This window comes from Vitis riparia, chromosome 6 (assembly GCF_004353265.1).
Source record: "Vitis riparia cultivar Riparia Gloire de Montpellier isolate 1030 chromosome 6, EGFV_Vit.rip_1.0, whole genome shotgun sequence".
NCBI lineage: Eukaryota > Viridiplantae > Streptophyta > Magnoliopsida > Vitales > Vitaceae > Vitis > Vitis riparia.
In genome coordinates this window covers 2,591,994-2,613,286 of record NC_048436.1, presented here as the reverse complement: position 1 = coordinate 2,613,286, position 21,293 = coordinate 2,591,994, and the positions used below count along the sequence as shown (strand labels likewise).

The following is a 21,293-nucleotide window of genomic DNA, read 5'->3' as shown; positions in this document are numbered from 1 at the left end:
TTGGCTTGATTTGTCTTTGGATTGCCACTTTGGAAGTCGTCTTGCCTAATCACACTTGAAATATGATCATTAGTTCTAAACCTTGTTTTGTTATCATCAAAATCAAGATTAACCAAACCTTGGTTTCACAGTTACATAATTGATGAGAATGATATAAAATGTGAAGAGACCAATATATATTTCAAAACTATTTTAAGTATTTTTTATCATAATGTTTGATAAACTTTTTTATCTTAATTTTTTAAATAATTATTTTGAAAATTTATTATTTTTAGAAAACTAATTTTTTTTTAAAAATATATTCTAAAAATATATCATTTAAAAAAAAAATAATTTTGATGTATTTTTAGTTATTTTTTACATACATAATTTAAAATATATATTTTCCAAGATGTTTGATTTTTAAATAATAATAATAATAATAATTTATTTTTATTTTATTGGAAAAGGGTGTATTTTTTTCCAAATCACTAAATTAAATTAAATTTTAATGAGGTTTACAAAAGGAATAAAATTTAAATAAATGTTTTTCTATTTTTTTTTCATAGTCAATAAAGGCCATTTTTGAAAAATAAAAATAAAAAATCACATCCTTCTCAATTTTCACACTTTCTCTAAGTCTTGGGCTTAAATGATGAACTTATTGGGACCAAAGTTTAATTTTTGGACCCAATTAAGTCCAAAACACAATTATCCCTATTATTATTATTATTATAATTATTATTTTGTTTTTCAATTTTATTCTAAAACTATTTTTTTTCTTACTTTTATTTAAAAAAAAAACCAATTTTCATTTTTTATTTTGAAGAGTTTTATTTTTATTTTAAATATCTGTATGATTTTAGCTTGGATCTTATGTTTTTGTTTTTTCACAACTAGCAAAAGACATTCCCAAAAATATTGAAGTTTCATATCCTTCTTCTCAATTTTCATTCTTTCATTGGGTCTTGAGCAGGTTTTATGAACATACCACCATTTTTTTTTTTAACCCAATTGAGTCCAAAACATAATTTTCCTAAATAAATAAATAGAGATTACCAAACATGCAATGAAGCAAATATGAAACATTTACCCATGTAAATTAATCCAAACAACTAAAATCAACACGTGACTCTAATCTCTCCTTTAAGCTTAAATTGTAACATCCCAACTAATTTTTAAAGATTACATCATGATGGGACTAGTATTTAATTTTCAAGTGAAATTATTACCAAGGATTGTGGGGTACGTAACTAGGATTTTTTTTTTAAACAAAATAACTCGCCATCTCATTCTAATTAAATACAAAAGGGCTAAATTATTGCAAATTTTAATGTTTAATTACAATTATTGATGTAATTGACTTATGTGAGTAAAATAATCACCATTTGTCACTCGACATTATCATAATTAAGCCGATAAAGGAAAGTGGAAATTAGGGCATTCAATTGGATTAAATGCATCATCCCAGAAGAAGTGCTTTCATATGAATAAAATCTTTTCAACTGCTTCTTTCTGTGTGTTATTTTAGGAATGCTGCGCGTTTAGGACGCCATAGGCTGCAAATTCTGACCACAAGTTGAAGGGAGAGCTGCTCTATCTACAGTGGAAAGCAACATTGTACCTAGAAGATTTTGGTTTAAATTTGTGCTCCTCAATTCACACCATACAATTCATGCAATGATGCTCATTTGAAGATAAGAAAGGGACTTTGAATACTATTGATAAGATGGAGATGGCAGAGGCTGCGTGATGATACCAAACATGACAAGATATAAAGCTGCCTATTGTTTGTTTGTTTGTTTCCGAAGGCAAAGGTCTCCTTCAACACCTCCACTTATGTTTAGTTCCATGAAATATGATGAAAATAAAATGAATTTAAAAAATAAAAATAAATTTAAAATCAATAAATTATTTGTATATATCACTTCTTCTTTTATATAAAGGTTACATAATTTAAAAATATATAAATTTTTAACTAATTTTAACCATATTTAATTTTTTTATATTTTTAATTGTGAAATCAAATATGGTAAAATTATATTTCTTAACATTTTTTTTTTTTATTTTCTTAGTATTTTTCATAACCAAACAAGGCATCAAAGTTTCTTATACCATATATTACATTCCAATTTTGGTGACATAAAATAAAATAAAAATTTAGGACTCACAATATGTTACATTTAGATCGACATGTAACTGGTGAACGCATTTTGAAGGCCGGCTACATTGAACATATCTTGAGACCAAAATTCCATAATCTAATGTGACTTTCACCTAGTTTTGTGTTTAGATAAAGAAACATTTCATTGGTTTTTGAAAACTTTAATTGTGTATGATAAAAAATAAAGCGTTGAATTACAATATGTAATTGTTGGTCTCTAATATCTAGTAGTTTTATTTTTTGGGACAATTATGTTTTGAGTTTAGTTGGGTCTAAAAATTAAGTTTTGGTCCATATAAGTTTACCATTTAAGCCCAAGACCTAGAGGAAGTGTGAAAATTGAGAAGAAGCATATGAATTTTTTATCTTTTAAAAAATGACCTTTATTGATTATGAAAAAAAAAATGAGTAGAAAAACATTAATTTAAATTTTATTCTTTTTTTAAACCTCAATAAAATTTAATTTAATTTAGTAATTTGGAAAAAATACACCATTTTCCAAAAAATTTAAAATAAATTATTATTATCATTATTATTATTTAAAAATCAAACATTTTGGAAAATATATATTTTTAAAATTATGTCGGTAAAAAATAACTAAAAATATGTCAAAACTATTTTTTTTAAATGATATATTTATAGAATATATATATTTTTTAAATTAGTTTTCTAAAAATAATAAATTTTTAGAATATAAGAATTCAACCATTGGATTCAAAATCAAACTCTACAACTGCATTTACCTCAACTAATTGAACACCTTTCAAATTTTTTTATACAAATTTGAACATATTTTACCCTTCAGTTTATCTATGGAGAAATCCATGACCGTTCTTCTTCTTCTTCTTCTTCTCTTTTTCTTTCCTTGCACACTTCCTCTTCTCCCATTCTCTTTTCTTCAAGTATCACATGGAGTCATTCATCTATTTTTTTCATTCCCTTATCATTTTCCCACTTATTTTCCATTTTTTTTTTCAATATTTCCAAAATTTTACTATTCATCCTCATTAAACCTCTTAATCCTACCACCTAGATTTAGAAATATAGGATTACCTAGTCAAGTTTCAATTTTCTTTCATACATGTACTTCAAACTAGCATATCTAGTGACCTCCCAACTCGACTTCCTTTTTTTCAATATTTCCAAACTTTTACCATTCATTCACATTAAACCTCTTAATCCTACCGCTTAGATTTAGAAATATTGAGATTACCTAGTCAGGTTCCAATTTTCTTTCATACATGTAATTCAAACTAGCATACCTAGTGACCTCCCAACTCGACTTCCTTTTTTTCAATATTTCTAAACTTTTACCATTCATTCACATTAAACCTCTTAATTCTACCGCCTAGATTTAGAAATATTGAGATTACCTAGTCAAGTTTTAATTTTCTTTCATACATGTAATTCAAACTAGCATACCTAGTGACCTCCCAACTCGACTTCCTTTTTTTCAATATTTCCAAACTTTTACCATTCATTCACATTAAACCTCTTAATCCTACCGCTTAGATTTAGAAATATTGAGATTACCTAGTCAGGTTCCAATTTTCTTTCATACATGTAATTCAAACTAGCATACCTAGTGACCTCCCAACTCAAATTGTGTGTCTAGTATCTAAAAGATCTCTAGTCTTTAGGAGCACCACATTAATGAGAGAAATGTTGAAATAATATATGTTGTTGATCAAAGTAGTTGAGTTATAGTATTACTTTGTATTATGAATTGAACTAATAGTAAGGTTACTGTTGATAGGGAATATTATAAGAACAATAATAGATACAACTATTGAGTTTTAAAACATTTCACATCTTCTCATTTTTTGTATCTCCACTTTGAATCATGTCTTCTTATTTCATCGGGTGTTTTTTACTCTTTCTCTTTATATCTATCATTTAAATTACGAACCCTCTTACTCCACCAAATGTCTCATTTTTTCTTACATCTTTATTCATCACATATAGTTTTCATAAACTCATTTCCTTTTCACTTTTTTTTACTTATAACCTAAAATATCTATAAAGATATTTCTACTAGTTTTTTTTATAGTTAAAAAATATTGTATATAATATTCATTTTTTTTGTAAAAGATTTCAATTACAAATTAAAGAGAATTTCTAGTAGCCACACATGTTGACCAAGTTGAGAATTGTGCCTAGACATGCAAGTTGAGTACTTAGACATGTGGAATAAGAAATTCAAATCCAACTAGGTGTCTAGTTTGAAAAAAAAGACATGGTAAACCACAACATAATAGCTTCAAATTAGCAACATATTATTTCAACAAAACTGATTATGCAATTTTCATATTAAGCTATATTACATATCTTGAAAATAATTTTTAACCTTTTAAAATATATTTTAATTTCTACAATTAATTATAAGGCACTTAAATCATTTGCCTATTTTAAAGTTGATGTTCTTGCCTACAGAATCTTCAATTTGTTAAGCATGAGAGAATTGAATTTAATGGATATGAGGGAATTGGATTTGATGGCCAAAGCGCTTGACGCGTTTTGATGGAGGCTTGAGCGTTTGTACAATTTTTTAAAAATTAATTTAAATAAATTTATTCAAAATTTAAAATTTTGACCCAATTCTATCTTTTCAAAACCTAGCTTGTTTTTATTCAAACGACGGTCTGATTGATGTATTGACATTTTTGTGGGTCGTTAAAATGGTAACCCAAAGATATTACCTTTTCATCCAAAAATATATAAAATATTAATTAATTTTAGGTAGATATGTTCAATTTAAACTTCATAAATTTGAATCATCATTTTCTATTTTTTTTTTAAATTTCTATACTCAATTAAAATTTTATATTAAATATGGGGATATTATCCTTTTAATTTCAAGTTTTTGATATTTATCACATTAATTTTTATTTTAAAAAATTATGGAGCATTTCACTTTTAAATACTTATTTAAAAAAAAAGATAAAGTTATTGAAAAATAAGTAATAAAAAAAGTTTAAAATAAAAATTAATTTGATAAGATAAACAATAAATTTAAATTAATTAATAGATAAAATCGTCAAATATATATATATATATATATATATATATATATATATATATATATATATATATATATATATATAATATGAGACTTTGAAATGAATTTCCAAATAAAATATTTTATATAAAATCTTGTTGAAAATTTTTGAATGATTGAATTTTTTTATTCGAAATGTAATAAAAATGTTTCGATAAAATTAATGATTTTATTGATATATATATATATATTAATATTTTAAGTAAATAAATATAAATATATTAAGTGAATTTAAAATAACTTTAGTACAAAATGAGATAAATACTAAATTAATTAATGAAAATTTTGAATAATTTAATTTAGTCTATAATTATTCACTATTGTTAAGGAACACGTTTGGTTGCCTACAAAGCATGGATTCGAGACATTGAATAATCTAAAGTCATGGACCCAGTCTCTTCGTAATGGCCCATCGTTTACTCTCCCACAATCATGGAGAAAATTGCTTAGATAATCTCAATGATTTTGGAAAATCAAGAAAGTCAAAAACACAGTGGTTGATTCACTCCTTCATTTTCCATGTCATAGTTCTTGTATTCATACTTGATCTACATAAGTCAATGAAGCTTTATCACATTTTCTCCCCATCTCACTCTAAGAATAAAAAATTCTTTCACCCTTAACGCCCTAATTCCTTCTTTAGAAGACTGTCATTATCTTGGTTTCTTTGGATCAATTTTCTGTTCAAAGATTGGACTAAGAACTATTGAAAAGGTTACCAAGTTGAGTCGAGGGATGTGTTGAACGTGGAAAAATACTCAAATCCAGGATATGTAGGACTAAGTTCATTTTCTTGCATTTGAATTTTTCAACCAACATACAAATAAAATATTTTATACAAAATTTTATTGGAAAAATATGAGTAATCAAATTTTTTATTCAAAATGTAATAAAAATGTCTCAATAAAATTAATAATCTTATTCATAGTTTTATTTTTTAAAATAAATAAATATACATATATTAAAGGGATTTAAGATAAAATTCATAGAATTTTATTTAGATTAAAATTATTTATTTTCAAGATATTAGAATTTTAAGTTATGTTTTTTTAATGTAAATATTTTTGGGTGAAATTTAAATTATTTTATAAAGATAATGTACTTTTATTTTGAATATTAAAATACAAAATATTTTTAATCAAATAAAATTTCTATTTATTCATTTATGCTTTGACCAATTTCATTAATTTTGCTCTCTCTCTCTCTCTCTCTCTCTCTCTCTCTCTCTCTCTCTCTCTCTCTCTCTCTCTCTCTCTCTCTCTCTCTCTCTCTCTCTCTCTCTCTCTCTCTCTCTCTCTCTCTCTCTCTCTCTCTCTCTCTCTCTCTCTCTCTCTCTCTATATATATATATATATATATATATATATATATATATCATTTTTATTAAAAACTACTTTCATATGAGTATATATTTTGAAAATTCATATTTCTTATAAATATATATCATATTATTATTATGGAATGTTATAAATATTTTCTTAGATGTACTATTTGTTTTAATAAAATAAATTCAATAAATTTTTATCAAATATTTTTTTATATCTCCATATTATAACTTAGCCAAGCCCTATTAGGCTCAACTTGGACATAACCTAAGCTTTTGTTTGTTTCAATGGAAAATGAAAATAGAAAAGATACGTGAAATTCTCAAACTGCTTGATTTTGACATATTCAGTACATTTGTGTGTAAACATTAATTCAAATTAAGACACGTGAAGTTGAACAAGACTTTCTGCTGTAATTACAATAGTAGAGGCCATCCAAGTGAGACCAAGGCATACATGCCATAAATACTAGGACGTGATGTTATTCTCAAGAGTGCTCTCGCATTTAATAACACATCAATGTTCTTTCTAGCTAGGATAAAATCTGTGTCAATTGACTACCGTCCTCCTAGCCATGCACTCATTCAAAGCAGCCTATTTCCAACAAAATCCATCTTCTAGCTAGGTTCTTGATGATGAGAAGGACGGCATGGCATGGGGCAATGCACTCACATGTTTAATGATCTTTCAAGACTTTAGTCGGATCAATGTAAGGAATCTACTTTGGTAGTATTTGAAAAAATCATATCATGAAAGACCTTCGCGTAAACCTAGTGAAAAAGTTCTACTAATAAGTGTGAATACATGCCCATAGCGTACCAAGTTGGACCAATTTTGATTTGGCCACATAGAATAATTCACTCGTGGAACACATTTCAATCAATGAGAACACCTACCAAACTATATGTGTGGTCCATCATTTACTATACATCTCTCTCTCCCGTTGTTCCATTATGTTAATGGCATTAATTTTCATGATCAGTATATTATAGCACAAAAGGAAACAATTAATATTAACTGCAGATGGGGTGACTGCTCAGACTCGTATATGAAAAGCCAAGCCTTGGTATTTTGGTGCAGTTTCTCTATCGCTGAATTGAGAACCATTGAATGTGGGGTTTGTACGTAGCTGAATATGCGAGAAATCTAAATTAATTCCATTTAGTTGGATTCGTATATGGGCTACAGAGACGGTCTGTTCAAGTGTTGGAGGGAGGAATTTGATCAGAAGTCTTGTCACTGAAAGAACCCCATTCAGAGCCTTTCATAAGTCTCCAAACCTTTATGCAAAGGTGACATAATTCACAAAAGTGTGTTTGGTACAGATTTAAAAGTAAATAAATAAATAAAAGATACCAAAATTTGTAAAATTTAAATTTAATAAATCTAATTAAAAATAATTAAAAGTTTGTACACTATAAGGGTTCCCACCTATTACGACATTTGGGTCAAAGATAAAAAGATACATTTGAATATATTGGGTATTAGAAAAAAATTTAATAAAAAATATTGATGAAAAATTCATAAAAATTTAGGAAAAGCTTTAAAAAAATAATAGAAAAAATAATAATGCACATATTAATTTTGTTAGTTAAAGAAAATAATATGTAAAATTTAACAACACATTTTATATTATTGTATCTAATTTGAATGTATGCAAAAATAAAAAATAAAAATGTGTATGATTTTTAAATATTTTTAAATTTGTTTGTAAATTTATATTTCTCATATATTTAATTAATGTAAAAAAGAAATAAAAAAGATTTATTAATAAAATTGTGCTAATAACAATTAGTGAAATGAAATTTGAATAGAAAATATTTAAAATCAATTAATTTATTAAATCTGTATTCTCTCTCTCTCTCTCTAGATTTCCACTTTTCAATCTATGAGGTCAGGGTTGTCTCCCAGCAAAGCAGTGGGAAAAATGTGGGGAAGGAAAAAATAATTTAGGATTATCTTTGATTATCCAAAGTATTACTTTTGACCGGTCCTTACATAAAAATTGAATTATTTAAATCATTCATATGTTATGATTTTTGAATTATTTGGAAATGGTTGCCTATTTGAGAAAACAAACTTTTTAAAAAATAAAAATAAAAATTGAAGCTTTGACCATCATCTTGACCATGCTTTGACCGTGTGTTGATTGCCACGTGGCACAAAAGTCATATTTTTCAGCATCCCACAAATATCAAGGGCTACCGATTCATCGATCATCATGATTTCTCCCTAGTTTTCTTGGTCTTTTTTTCCCGAGAGTAAAGTAAAAGTGAGAGAGATGAATTTTTTTATTATTTGGATGGTTTTTGGGCAATTTCTAGAAGTTGTAACTCTCGAAAACTGCTCCCTCATCTCTTATTTGGTTGGATCGGGTTGGGTTAGTCCCACTTGAGGACCCACCCAACTCCAACACAAAGTTTCCAATATAATTTAAAGAAATTATTTTTTGAGAACTATTTTTTAAATGTTTTTAAACATATCCTGATCAGTTAATTAGCGGTAAAACATCATTTTATTATCAATGAGGTTTAGTCCGATAAGCTTGGTGGGTTACTAAATTAATTTAATTATAAACATAGTTGACCCCTTATTAAGAATTTAGAGTGACTCCTTCTTGAGGCAAGAACTTAATCAAGAATTGAAGTCCTTTACTTCACAAATTAATCATAACATTTAGAATATTCAATATGAAGAGAAATTCTATTATTTAATTTTAGGCCTTTTAATCATAATAGATTAATTCTTCCTAATATAAGTATATATATTTATGAATACCATTCTGGGAGAAAAGAGTGCTAAAAGTGATTTAGTTAACAAACAAGTATGATATGAAAAATGTATGCCAGTGTTGTTTGGTTGACAAGAAATGGAAAGAAAAGAAACTTGAAATCTAAGCGCACCTATGTCAAACTAATCATCATTCCACAAAGACAAGTCAATGTGGGAATCAGTTGCATCATCCCAGCTGAATCCTTTACACATAGCAGGTGGAGTAAGGAGCAAACCCTCAGCCATGCTGTTAATTAAACCTTGCATATTGAACATTGCCTCCTCATCCATGAACACTGGCGTTGAACCATCTCCAACCTTCTCTGACCTCTTAGTATCCACCGGAGAAACTTCCAGAACCATCCTTTGGCTCTTTAACTTAGGCGATTCCACATTTGGTGAAGTTTCTAGTACCTTCTTCGAGTCTGCAACTCCTGACATATTATCCAATGCAGAGGCCAAGGAGGACGAAGATGGCGCAGTTGGGTTGAAAGCCTTGGTGGCTTCAAGCGCTGCTACTTGTATGTCTTCTGCAGAGGACGACTTGGGGCGTGGAAGGCGCCAAGCCGAGTCGGGGAAATTGAGGGAAGCAAAGCGGCCTCTAAGCGCTAGGGCAGCCACATCATGAGCCCTAGCAGCCATTTCCGGGGTGGGAAAGGTGCCTAGCCATATCCTGGATTTCTTAAGGGGTTCCCGCACTTCACACACCCATTTGTTCCCATTTCTTTGCCGCACGCCTCTGTATATTGGGTGTCGTGTCTCCCGGAACTTCTTCCTCCCAGCTTTCCGCTTGTGCCCAATGCACTGTAGAGGCAGCAAAGAATCAGAAGGATTAGAGTTTGTCCGAGAAGAAGAGGATGATGACGAAGCTGAAAACTCTTCGTGGTCCGAGTCCATGGAGAGAGAGTAAAAGAGTAGAAGTCAAGAGTGAGATGTTGAATGGGGGAGAAGAAAGTTTTTAAGGGTAGGAAGCATAGAATTTTGTCCGCGAATTGGACACGGATGGCTAATGAGCATGGGCCTGTGAAACCACGTTTTGAAAGTGACATGGACTCCGTTTGACATTTCTATTCAGTCCAACATTTGCACTTGGAAAATAAATTTTGACTTCATCCTCTCGGCATCACTCTCCATGCAACACCTATCCATATTTTCAGATGTAATAGTCATCAGTGGTTGAAAAGTATCTTAATTAAATTCTAATTCGATACATATACTTCTAACAAAAATATCCTATAAGGATTTGTAATTTTTTTTTATTTTTAATTTTTGGAAAATAGATAATATTCTCATTAATATATAAATATTCTAACTCACCCATTGACAAAATTATGAGATTGAAATGTGTATATATATTATTATTATTATTATTGTTATTATTTTAATTTATGAGAGCAAAATCAATTTACTATATTATAAGAACTTAGAAAAGAGGAAAAACTAATACAAACATCCTATCTTATTCAATCATAGCAACCAAATGTAGCCTATTAGTATGTGATATATCTAACATATCTTCATTATCCATGACGGAAAGTGTGTCAAATTTCCTTTAATTTTGAATCAATTTCTAAGCCCTTGTTATTTTCCTATTAATAGATAATCTTGTAAGACAAATTTTTATTCTTGTAAAGAAGTATTTTAGTGTAACATTTTCTTATAGAAATAGGTATATTTTATAATCAGGCAAATTCATTTCTTATATATGTAATTAAGTATAATACTATTGGAAGAGATCTTGATTAAAAGAGCCGATTCTTTTAGATGTAATTGAGCCAATTCTCTCAATAAATTGATATCATTTTAATTTTAAATATAGAATTGCATGTTTGAGGTTTAGAAGTTTGATGGAAGAAATTATTTTAGTTTATAAAACATTAAGTGCATCCCCTATTAGTTCAACAAGGGTTGTCTAGACTATAATAGAAGGTAGGGAAGGCTTTACCAGCAATGATATCTATGGAAGAGAATATGAACTTACAGAAGAAGGGCATGATATCATTCTTTATGTTTGGATAATGAGGTGCCAAATTTTGCTTGAAGCTAAATAGCTTGGGTATGATGAAGGTTATTACAGCTTGCTTATATTCAAAGAAACAATTGTTTACTCTTCATATAACTAAAGGTATATTCATTAAAAACCATCTTGATAAATTCAATAGAACTATTATGAATTGGGGAATATTGATGTAAAAATCAATGAGGACTAAATCATAGTTTTGACATGTTCCATATCAAATTGTAATTGGTGCTTTGTGAATACCATAAGTATGGTAGAGACATTCTTTCCATAAAGGATGTTGTAACAACCTAAATTCAAAGGATTTAAAGAAAATGATATCTAAAAGTAGAGAAAAGGACTTAAGTGAAGGTTTAGTTATTAGAGAGTGAGACAGAAAAGAAAATTCATCATAGGAGAGAACGATTTAAATATAAATTAAATGATAGGACAAAGAACAAGTGTTTCTACTGCAATAAGGGCACCATGTGTGGAATGATCCAAAGTGTAAAGAAAAGAAAAAATAGAAAGCTTCCAATTCCTATGCTTCTGTAATAATTGTAGAGGAATGTTTAGATATTATATATATCCTTCCATTTACTGTTACTAGCGAAATTGATAAATGCATATTTGTTCCGAGGTGCTCTTATCATATGTCTCCTAGTGCAGGATGGTTTCATACTTCACAATCTATGGATGGTGGGAAGATTCTTATGAGAACAAACAAGGTTGTTAGGATATAAATAGTTCAAATTAAGGGGCCTAATGATCTTACAAGGACATGAATTAAAGTATGACATGGTCTAGGGTTGAAAAAAAAAAAAGAAGAAGAATTTTCCTAGGTATGTATGTTAAATAGGTACAAATATAAAATTAAATGCAAAGTTATGAAAATACCAAAAGATGCTCTTATTGTGAAGGGATGATGAAAAATTAATGATATTTATATATTGAAATACAATATAGTTATAGATCTAATTACCATTTCAACCTCAAACTCCTATGATGGCAAATGTAATTTAGACAAATATATAAGTGAGAGAGATAATAATTTTGAGCAGATAGTTTTGCTTAAAGGATAAAAAATAGGAAAGTTGGATTTTTTTTACCATTGTTTGATTAAGAAATTGTTCAAAGTTAAATTCAATATAATTCTCTATAGAACTAAAGGTACATTGAGTGATATTCATTCATATCTTTGTGATCTCTCTTAAATTGCATTACATTCTATAAGACTAGTCATTTCTCTAATTAGAGGTAGTGCACTACAATCTATAATAGGTTGCCTAGCCCCCGCGAACTGGTTTTGAACAAATCATTTACTTGTAAAGAATTCATGACTTGAATATTTTGTGCAACTCTTAATACACCCAAATCACATACAATGTAAGAGTGTAGGCTAAAATGCTTACAAAGTATAATGTATGGAATAAAGATAAATAAAAGTGAATTGAAAATTTATTAATAAAAAATTATTGTACCATGTCATGCTTTTAAGGGCTTCATTCTAGAAGTAGCTCCATATGTCTGATGGGATCCTCAAGGATCAAAGAGGTGTTCATATGGTAGTAATAGGTTCTTTAAGTTCTTCTACCATAAGGAAGAAGAACAATTTAGAGAACATATAAAGAAAGTCCAAGGGTGAGAAAGGAAGAACAAATGAAAGGGCAAGTGATTCCTTTATGGCAAAAAGGGTCATTAGAAGAAGAAATGTCTTCACTAACTAAAGAAAAAAAGAAGGTATGTTTCATTCACTTATAGCTAAGTCATCTTTAGTTGTGGATTCCACCAACTCATGGTGGATAGATTCTAAAGCCATTGATCATATCTATAATTCTTTACATGAATTTCAAATAAGGAGAAGGTTGGATAAAAGGAATATGTACCCAACTCTAACTTTTGATGTGACAATAGTTATGCAAGCCATGGGAGATGTTACCCTAGTATTAAAAAATAATTTTTATTTAGAACCAAAGGATTGTCTTTTTGTACCTCAATCGAGAAAGAATCTTGTTTGAATTTCTAGTTCAAATAAATGCATTTATTTAGTTTATTTCAATAAAGGTATTTTTATTAAAAAGAATAATTCATTCATTTTCTTAGATCCATTGGTTGACAATCTTTATCGTACTATTCCTAGTTATATCTTGCCTTGTGTTGAAAATAGTCATATCTCATTAAAGAGGAAAGTACTTAGAACTAATCAAATGTACTTATGACATCTAAGCCTAGGTCATATAAATCTAAATAGGATTTAAAAACTGGTAAGTCTGAAAAATTACACTCATTGGTTCCAAAATAACTTTTAGTCTAAAAATCCTATGTATAAGGTAAAACGACCAAGAGTCCCTTTATTGCTAAAGTGTTTAGACCTAAAGAATGTTTAGAGTTAGTGCATATTGATGTGTATGAGCCCTTTAATATCCATGCACACGGAGGGTATGAGTATTCCATTACCTTTACCGATTATCACTATACGTATGGTTATGTTTACTTGATGTGTAGAAAATCTTATGCCTTGGATAAATTCAAGGAATATAAAACGGAATCAATATGGCAATTAGGTGAGTACCTCAAGACACTCTGATTTGATTGAGATGGAAAGTAGATGTTAGACGAGTTTGATTCTTTCTTGAAGGAACATGGGATTATATTCCAATTGAGTGCCCTTAGAACTCTTAATTAGGCAAAATGAAGTGGCAAAAAAAAGTAAATCAAACTCTAATGGACATGGCAAGATCTATGATGAGTTTTTTTAACACTCCCTACATCCTTTTAGGGATATGCTTTAGAAACTATAAGGTATCTTCTTAATTTAGTTCCATCTAAACCGGTACCTTCAACTCCTATGGAGATGTGGATAGGTTATAAACTTAGTTTACATCATGTTTGCATATGGGGATATCCAAAACACATGTTGAAACAAAAGATAGATAAGTTAAAATCAAGGTCTGTAGGTTACCCAAACGAAATAAGAGGTTGTTACTTTTATAGTTAGGTTGACTAGAAGGTGTTTGCCAATACAAATGTCAGATTTCTATGAGATGACTATATGATAAGTAATAAGTCTAGGAGTAAGATCAATTGGAGAAAACTAGATGAACTCCTCCCACAATAGCATAGAATATTATAGCTCAAGTACCAACCATTGCTATTTCTAGTACATCGATTCCTTGTCACAGTGGGAGATTTACTATATAACTAGACTAATTCATATATTTGGGAGAGTCATTTGAGACAATTCCAAAGGAATATGAGATCAATCCTACAAGTTAAGATGAAATAGTAAGCGATATGAATGCATATCTTTTGGCAAGGAGTTATGGAGGCAGAGTTAGAATTGATTCTAGAATTGTCTAAAGTTGAATGACACTGATAAAACCTTTAAAAGTAAGATACATTGGACTCTATGTATAAATGGAACAAAATTGATAAATTAAACTAATACATCAATATTCTTAATCTTCTTCACAATCTTCAAACTTGATAAATAATTATTAATATTTATTTAAATAAAATAAAATAAATATAAAAATATTAGTTATTAATTTACCTCCCATGTCTAAGAATGTTATTAATTTAATATTATTTAATGTATAAATTTCCTTAATTCATTAAAAAATATTTTACTAAAATGTTTGCATAAATGTTCTTTAACAAAAATTTATTGCACCAAAAAAAAAAAAACAAAACTAAAGTATGCATTTAATATGTCGTTATGCTATTATTTTTTATTTCTCTATTATTAATTTTAATGTTATTGTATCAATTAATGTTCAACTTTAGAATAATTAAATACATCATTATATCAATTTCACATAATATGAACAATTTAGCTAGAGCTTTCTTGCACTATTTTCTTTCATGCAGGGATAGAACTTTCATCCATGGAGGAAAAAGATTGAGTTTTGTCAATGGAGGATGGGTTACTTCAAAATCAAGTGACATGAGGTCTAAATCTCCCTTGATTTCAATACTTAAATTAACACTAAAATTCAAGAAAAAGGAATAATTCTCTGTAATGTAATTGGCATGGCCATAAGTGTAAACTTGAATAAAAAATTATTAGAGGGAAATTAACAAGTCAAGTTCGTTCACTACGATTAATTTTGAGTATCTCCCATGTTTGAATTAAATTAAAAATTTTAAAGATAAATATGAAAAATGCATTGGTGCATGTATGAACACAAGTTGAGAAGTATCTTGTCTTTGGAAGAAAAAAAAATTGAAAAGACATGGAGATATCATTTTCTACTTACTACCAGATTTGAACATAGCGACATTTTTAAAATGCATGCATGTCAGCCACATGAATGCACGCGACTTAGTGACTTTGGGTTGGCTTTGAAGTAAACAAATTGCCAATTGAGATGTCTCTCACGTGGCAGAAAATTGTTTTTCCAGTCAACCAATGGAACATGTAACATAAGACAATTGAGAGGGGTGTTTCCTCCTCCACAAGGCAATAGGACATTAGGACCACCACTGTCCTTTTGACTATATAATAATGACATATTATTTTTTCTTTTGTCAGGGAGAGTAATTATTTATGAATATGGTTAATGAAATGTAACTTAACTATATTAACTAATTCTCATTTGTCTCTACAAATGGGAGCTATTCAAAATTTCATTTATATAAAAATTTACTTGTATTATTTCTTGTTTTTTTTTTAATAAAATTGAATGAGTTTTAAAGTTATGGCCCAAGTAATTACAAATGCCAATCTCTTTCTTTTCAATTTATTAATCATATATAAGGAAAGTGAAAGAATGAAAAGATTCTAGTGGTTAATGAATGAGGTTTACATAAAGTTGATAAACCTAACATCTTTTTGCATAGTTTATGGAGTCTTCAACCATTATTGGTCAATAATACCTTATTCTTTTCATTTGAAAGTACACTTTTAGACCTGATTAATAGGCATCACAAACTCGTAATTTTATTTCCTCTACAGCCTTAGTTGTTTCATTTTCTTCTAAGCAATAGAGAAAATTTCCATCAAATGATCACTTTTAAAGTATATTAATTATAGTAGTAAATAAATCGAGGAACTCATCGTGTATGTCAATTTTATGATATGAGTAATATGAAAGTTTTTCATTTTCCAATTCTTCAATAAGTGGTGGTTGTCACTAGTCTTCTTTTTCAATTTTAATGATAGATATAGGATTGATCCTTTCTTCGTTAGTTTTATCTTCAAAAGTTGAAGACATCACCCAATTTGACAAATTAGGATTTTAGCTTGTTTTGGCAAAGCAAGAGTATATGTAAATTTTTCTTAACGAACAACCTTTTTGTTTTCTTTTCTTAGAATATGTTCACTAGTGATGTCCAAAAACCATCCTAACAAGTGAATTATATAGCAAAAGTATGAGATTAACTCAATTTTCTTTGTGTTATAAAGGCCAAGAAGTTGATTTATGATCAATTTTGAATCACCAAACACTTTAATTAACGTTCTCTATACATCAGTAGTTATCTTCAACCTAATTATAAGAGATTGGTAGTTTGCCATATTGTTTGAGTAATTTTCTATGAAAGTGAAGGACTTTGGGAGAATATCTCCGTTGTACGTGGGTAACAAATACTATTCCAACGATTGCCTCTCACGATGAAATGCTCCATTGAAGAACATTTGCCATGGGATAGAGCTTCAACCAAAAGCACTTCTTCATTAAGAAAATATTTAGAGAGTTTTTAATCGATTGAGATAGGATTATCATCTAAGAAATCAACTAAAGTTTGTCATTTCATAGCTCGTTAAGAAATCAACTAAATCTTTTTCTTCTTTTTTTTATAGGAACAATGTTCCATACCCAAGTTTGTATTTTACTTCCCATATGAAGTTACCTTTGATAAGTTTGTTCACTTCAACTTCAATCTGAGGAATCAATTCTAGTTGACAACAATGTTGAACATATTTTATTAGTCAAAATGTTAGGATAAAGCCCTTAAGACATAACATGATTTAACAAAGTGAGATTTATTGAGCATTCAAGTTTGTATCACTTGCATTGTATATGACTTGGGTGCATTAGAATTATATGGAAGATCTAAGTCATAAGTTTCTTGCGAGTTAATAAGTGATACATAGTTAGTTTAGAGACTTAGGCAATCCATTTGAGGTTGCAATGCACTACTTACTAGTTAAAGGGATGATTTGTCTTAATCATTGGGATGAGTTTCCCATATTGAGTGCACTAATATATATGTTACACATTAGATAGGACTTATGGTAAGTTATGACATTGGTTATTAGGTAGTCATGACTTCGTCAAACTACTATGTTACATGAGCTCTCAACCTTAAGAAGATATGAAAATAGTATTGAAGTTGTCAATGACTTTGACCTATGGATGAAACCCTAAGGTGGTCATCTGTTTCTAATAGATTGAGTTGCTATTGATTAAGATAGGTGATAATAAGTATTTTCAATAGAGACATCATGATATCTTATAAGGTTGGGATTGTGTGTCCCATTTGGTGATCCTAAGGATTTACAATCATGAAATTTGTAACATTGTTGTAATTCCTTAAGTGGGAATTGACATATGTCATTTATGGACTAGAATATGTCAATTAATCACATAATAAGAGGATCTAAGACTAAAAAAGTGATAGGGGTAATCTTGAGAGGCTAATAACTTCTACTTTGTTAGATTACAAACACCAGTTTAAATAGTTGGTCACAAAGCTGAGAAATCGATAAAATTAGATTTAATTAATTTTCATCTTAATGTAATTTCATAGGGTACTAGAGTGTAATTGACTCTTTTTAGTGGAGTATTAAGTTAACTTCAAAATTTAATTTTAAGGAAGCCAATATATTCTTATGGGTCCCAATGGTCCCCACTTGAGCTTATAGTTTTTAATAGCATAAAGGTTTGAGGAAAACTGGAGTTTAAATCACATATATGCATATCGATATTTTGGTAAAAGTGAAAAATTGCACAAGAACTTATGGTTATTTATTTTAAGGTTTTATGGAGAATTAATCACTTATATACATAAGGGCCTTTTCGTAAAGGTGAAAGGTTGAACAAGAATTAATGATTAATTATTTTGGGTTTTTCTGGATTAAGCTAAAAAAATAATTAGAACTCAATGAACTAGATTAAGTGACTTAAGCCTAAGTTGGGCCAAAGTCACTTAAGCCTATAAGAGTGACTATGTAAACCTCCTTAGGATTTAGGATTAACTAATTCATTCATTTTATTCTTCCAAAGAGAGAGCTCTGGCCTTTATCTCTCTCCTCTCAAGGTGTGAAACCACTTTAAACAAGTTCTATGGATCGATGATAGAGCATCGAGTGGAAGATCGTAAGGTTTTGAGATCTTTTATATGAAAAAAAAAATTAGGTTTGGGAATAATCAAACCTAAGTATGATTTGTAACACGTACACCTTATGAGGCTGAAGATTTTATTTTTTTTGCTTCTGCTTCACTTAGTATCTTAGATGTATAAACTCCAAAGCCTAAAGATATAAGGTCCCAATAACCAACATCAACACAAGATCTTAATAAAAAAATTAACCAAGTGCCAAAGAGGTGAGTTTTGGGTAGAGAATGCGGTAAAACTCATAGAAACGTCTGAAACTACAAGAGGTAGCATTTAAGTACGAAGATTAGCACTTAAGTAATCATCGAGTGCTTAAGCACTTCTAGTTAACTCAAGCACTACTATGGAAAAGTTAGAAAGCTCCAAATGGTGGTAGCTTAGGGACTTTGTAAATTATAGATTTGTTTTTTTTTTTTTTTTTGTTCTTTATAACCCTAATTTATGGCATTTTGGTAAATTTTGAAATCTTTTATTCAAAATATTTGGTTACCAAATCAATGATAAGATTCCAAAGTGCATGGAAAATTATTTTAATTTTCGTTTGAATTTTTTATGCTGGTGAGTTTTGGGTGGAGAGCTCAGCAAAACTCGAAAAAACGTGCAAAACTACAATTAGTAGCATTCAAGCACTAAGATTACTAGCTTGAGCAGCCTGTAGTGCTGAAGCGCTCCTCGAGCGCTCAAGCACTTCTAATGTACAATGGTAGAGTGAAAAAAATCTCCAAACAGTGGCAACTTAGGGATTTTACAAATTCTAAAGTTTTTTTTTCTTTTTTTAAAATTCTTTCTAACCCTAATTTATAGTTACAGGGTTACTTTGGTAAAATTTGAAATCTTTTATTCCAAATATTTGGTTACAAAATTTGTGATAGAATCCCTAAGGGCATGAAAAATTATTTTAATTCTCGTTTCAATATTTTGTGTATATATATATATGGAATTTTTAGTAATTTTTAATGAAAATAATTTTTATTGAAAATCGAATACCAAGAGATATTACTCTTTAGAATTTGGAATAGTGTAAATTTAAAAAATAAATTTTGTGCAAATAACATTAAGAGAGTAAAGTTTTTTTTTGAAAAATTACTCTAAAGTATTTTAAAATATTTAAAAAAAATTATTTTATGAGAATTCTCGATGAATAAAACATTTTCTTTTTGGATAAAGAGCACTCTAGATTTTTTATTTTTCATTTTTTTTGAAATTTCCTTATTACAATGATCTTCAATCGGAATAATAAATATTTTTTAGAAATTTTCAAGATAGATAATTTATCATTAAAGATATTAAGTTATGGTTTTAGTTTTTTTTTTTTTTAGTATAATAAAGTATTATGAAAATAAAATTCCAATTCTAAGATTATTTATTAAATTGGAAAGATATAGAAATAAGTAAATTTTATGAGGAATCTTGAATTGTGAGACCTAAGTTTCTTATTTTAAATCATTTTTAATGATTTTAAGGTTCTTTACAATAATTTTTTAGAATCTTTGAGAATTAAATATTTCCTTATTCGATAAGGTACTCTCAAATTTTCAATTTTTATTGAAAGTTTCCTTATATTACACTAGAGTTTCCAATTAGGAGAATATATATTTTGGAAAATTTGGTAGGAGAAAATTTATTTTAAAAGACATTACTAAAAAGGTTTGAGGAAATTAAGTAATTTGATAGAAATAAATTTCTTTGAAAATACTTATAAGATAAGATATATATTATATTGGGATTGTGTAAAAATGGAGAATTTTATGAAAATAAAATTTAAAATTTGAGAGTAATTTTCTTATTAAATTATTTTTTGGATAATATACTCTCATAGAAATTTAAAATTTTCAAGGTTATATTTTTCTATTACACTAGATTTTCAATTTAGGAAACAAATATCTTTTAAAATTTTCATACAAGATAACTTATTCATTAAGGCAATTACTAAAGTTTTAAAGCTCTTAATTAACTCAAAAGATTAAGTTGGAAAGGACTCTTAGGTGGTGTTTGTTTTTTGGCTGAATAGAAAAAGTCAAAATATTTGACTTTTTCTATCAAGCTAAAAGTAACATGTTGACATTATCCAACATAACTAAACTGAACCTATTAATAACAATTTCATTTTAACTATGTTGGATGATGTCAACAAGTTACTTTTACCTTAATAGAAAAAGTCAAATATTTTGACTTTTTCTATTCAGCCAAAAAACAAACACCACCTAAGTAATCATATAGCCTCCAAGATCAAGTCCATCTTGATTTGAGTCACCACCATCCTAAAGATGGCTTGGTTTAAGGAATTAAGGATATAAACTTTCATCATCAGCTTAATGCTTATCTTGATTTTTGGTCATCCCTAAACAGTGGGTTGGGCTAAGGAATTAAGTAATGTGGATTTTTTTAAGAACAAGACTAGATATGTTAGTAGTAGGAGTGGTCCATCATAAAGATATAACTCTTAACTTAATAACATTAAAGTTAAAGATATTGGTTGTACACTTAACTTAAATATAAAGTGGTAGAATCCTCGAAGGTGGCCTGTTTCATAGTTTGAGGGATAAACTTAATAGGTATGTTTATCTTGCTTAAGGAACATTCCAAGTTTAAGGCAAATAGATTAATATGAAAGGGTATGTACCTAATAATAAGTCATGACCTACCTAAAATAAGC

General features: G+C 28.6%; 1 protein-coding gene across 1 annotated transcript; it reads right to left on the bottom strand.

Annotated features, from left to right (window-relative positions):
- Positions 1 to 9,329: 9,329 nt before the first annotated feature.
- LOC117916846 (dehydration-responsive element-binding protein 1B-like) lies at positions 9,330 to 10,194 on the bottom strand. Its single transcript, XM_034833038.1, has one exon. It carries the CDS (start codon positions 10,192 to 10,194, stop codon positions 9,439 to 9,441), a length of 756 nt encoding a protein of 251 aa, XP_034688929.1. The 3' UTR covers positions 9,330 to 9,438.
- Between the last annotated feature and the right edge of the window lie 11,099 nt (positions 10,195 to 21,293).

What these genes read in the sequence shown, in the direction of transcription:
- LOC117916846 (XM_034833038.1), bottom strand. Translation starts at nt 10,194, where the DNA reads ATGGACTCGGACCACGAAGAGTTTTCAGCTTCGTCATCATCCTCTTCT.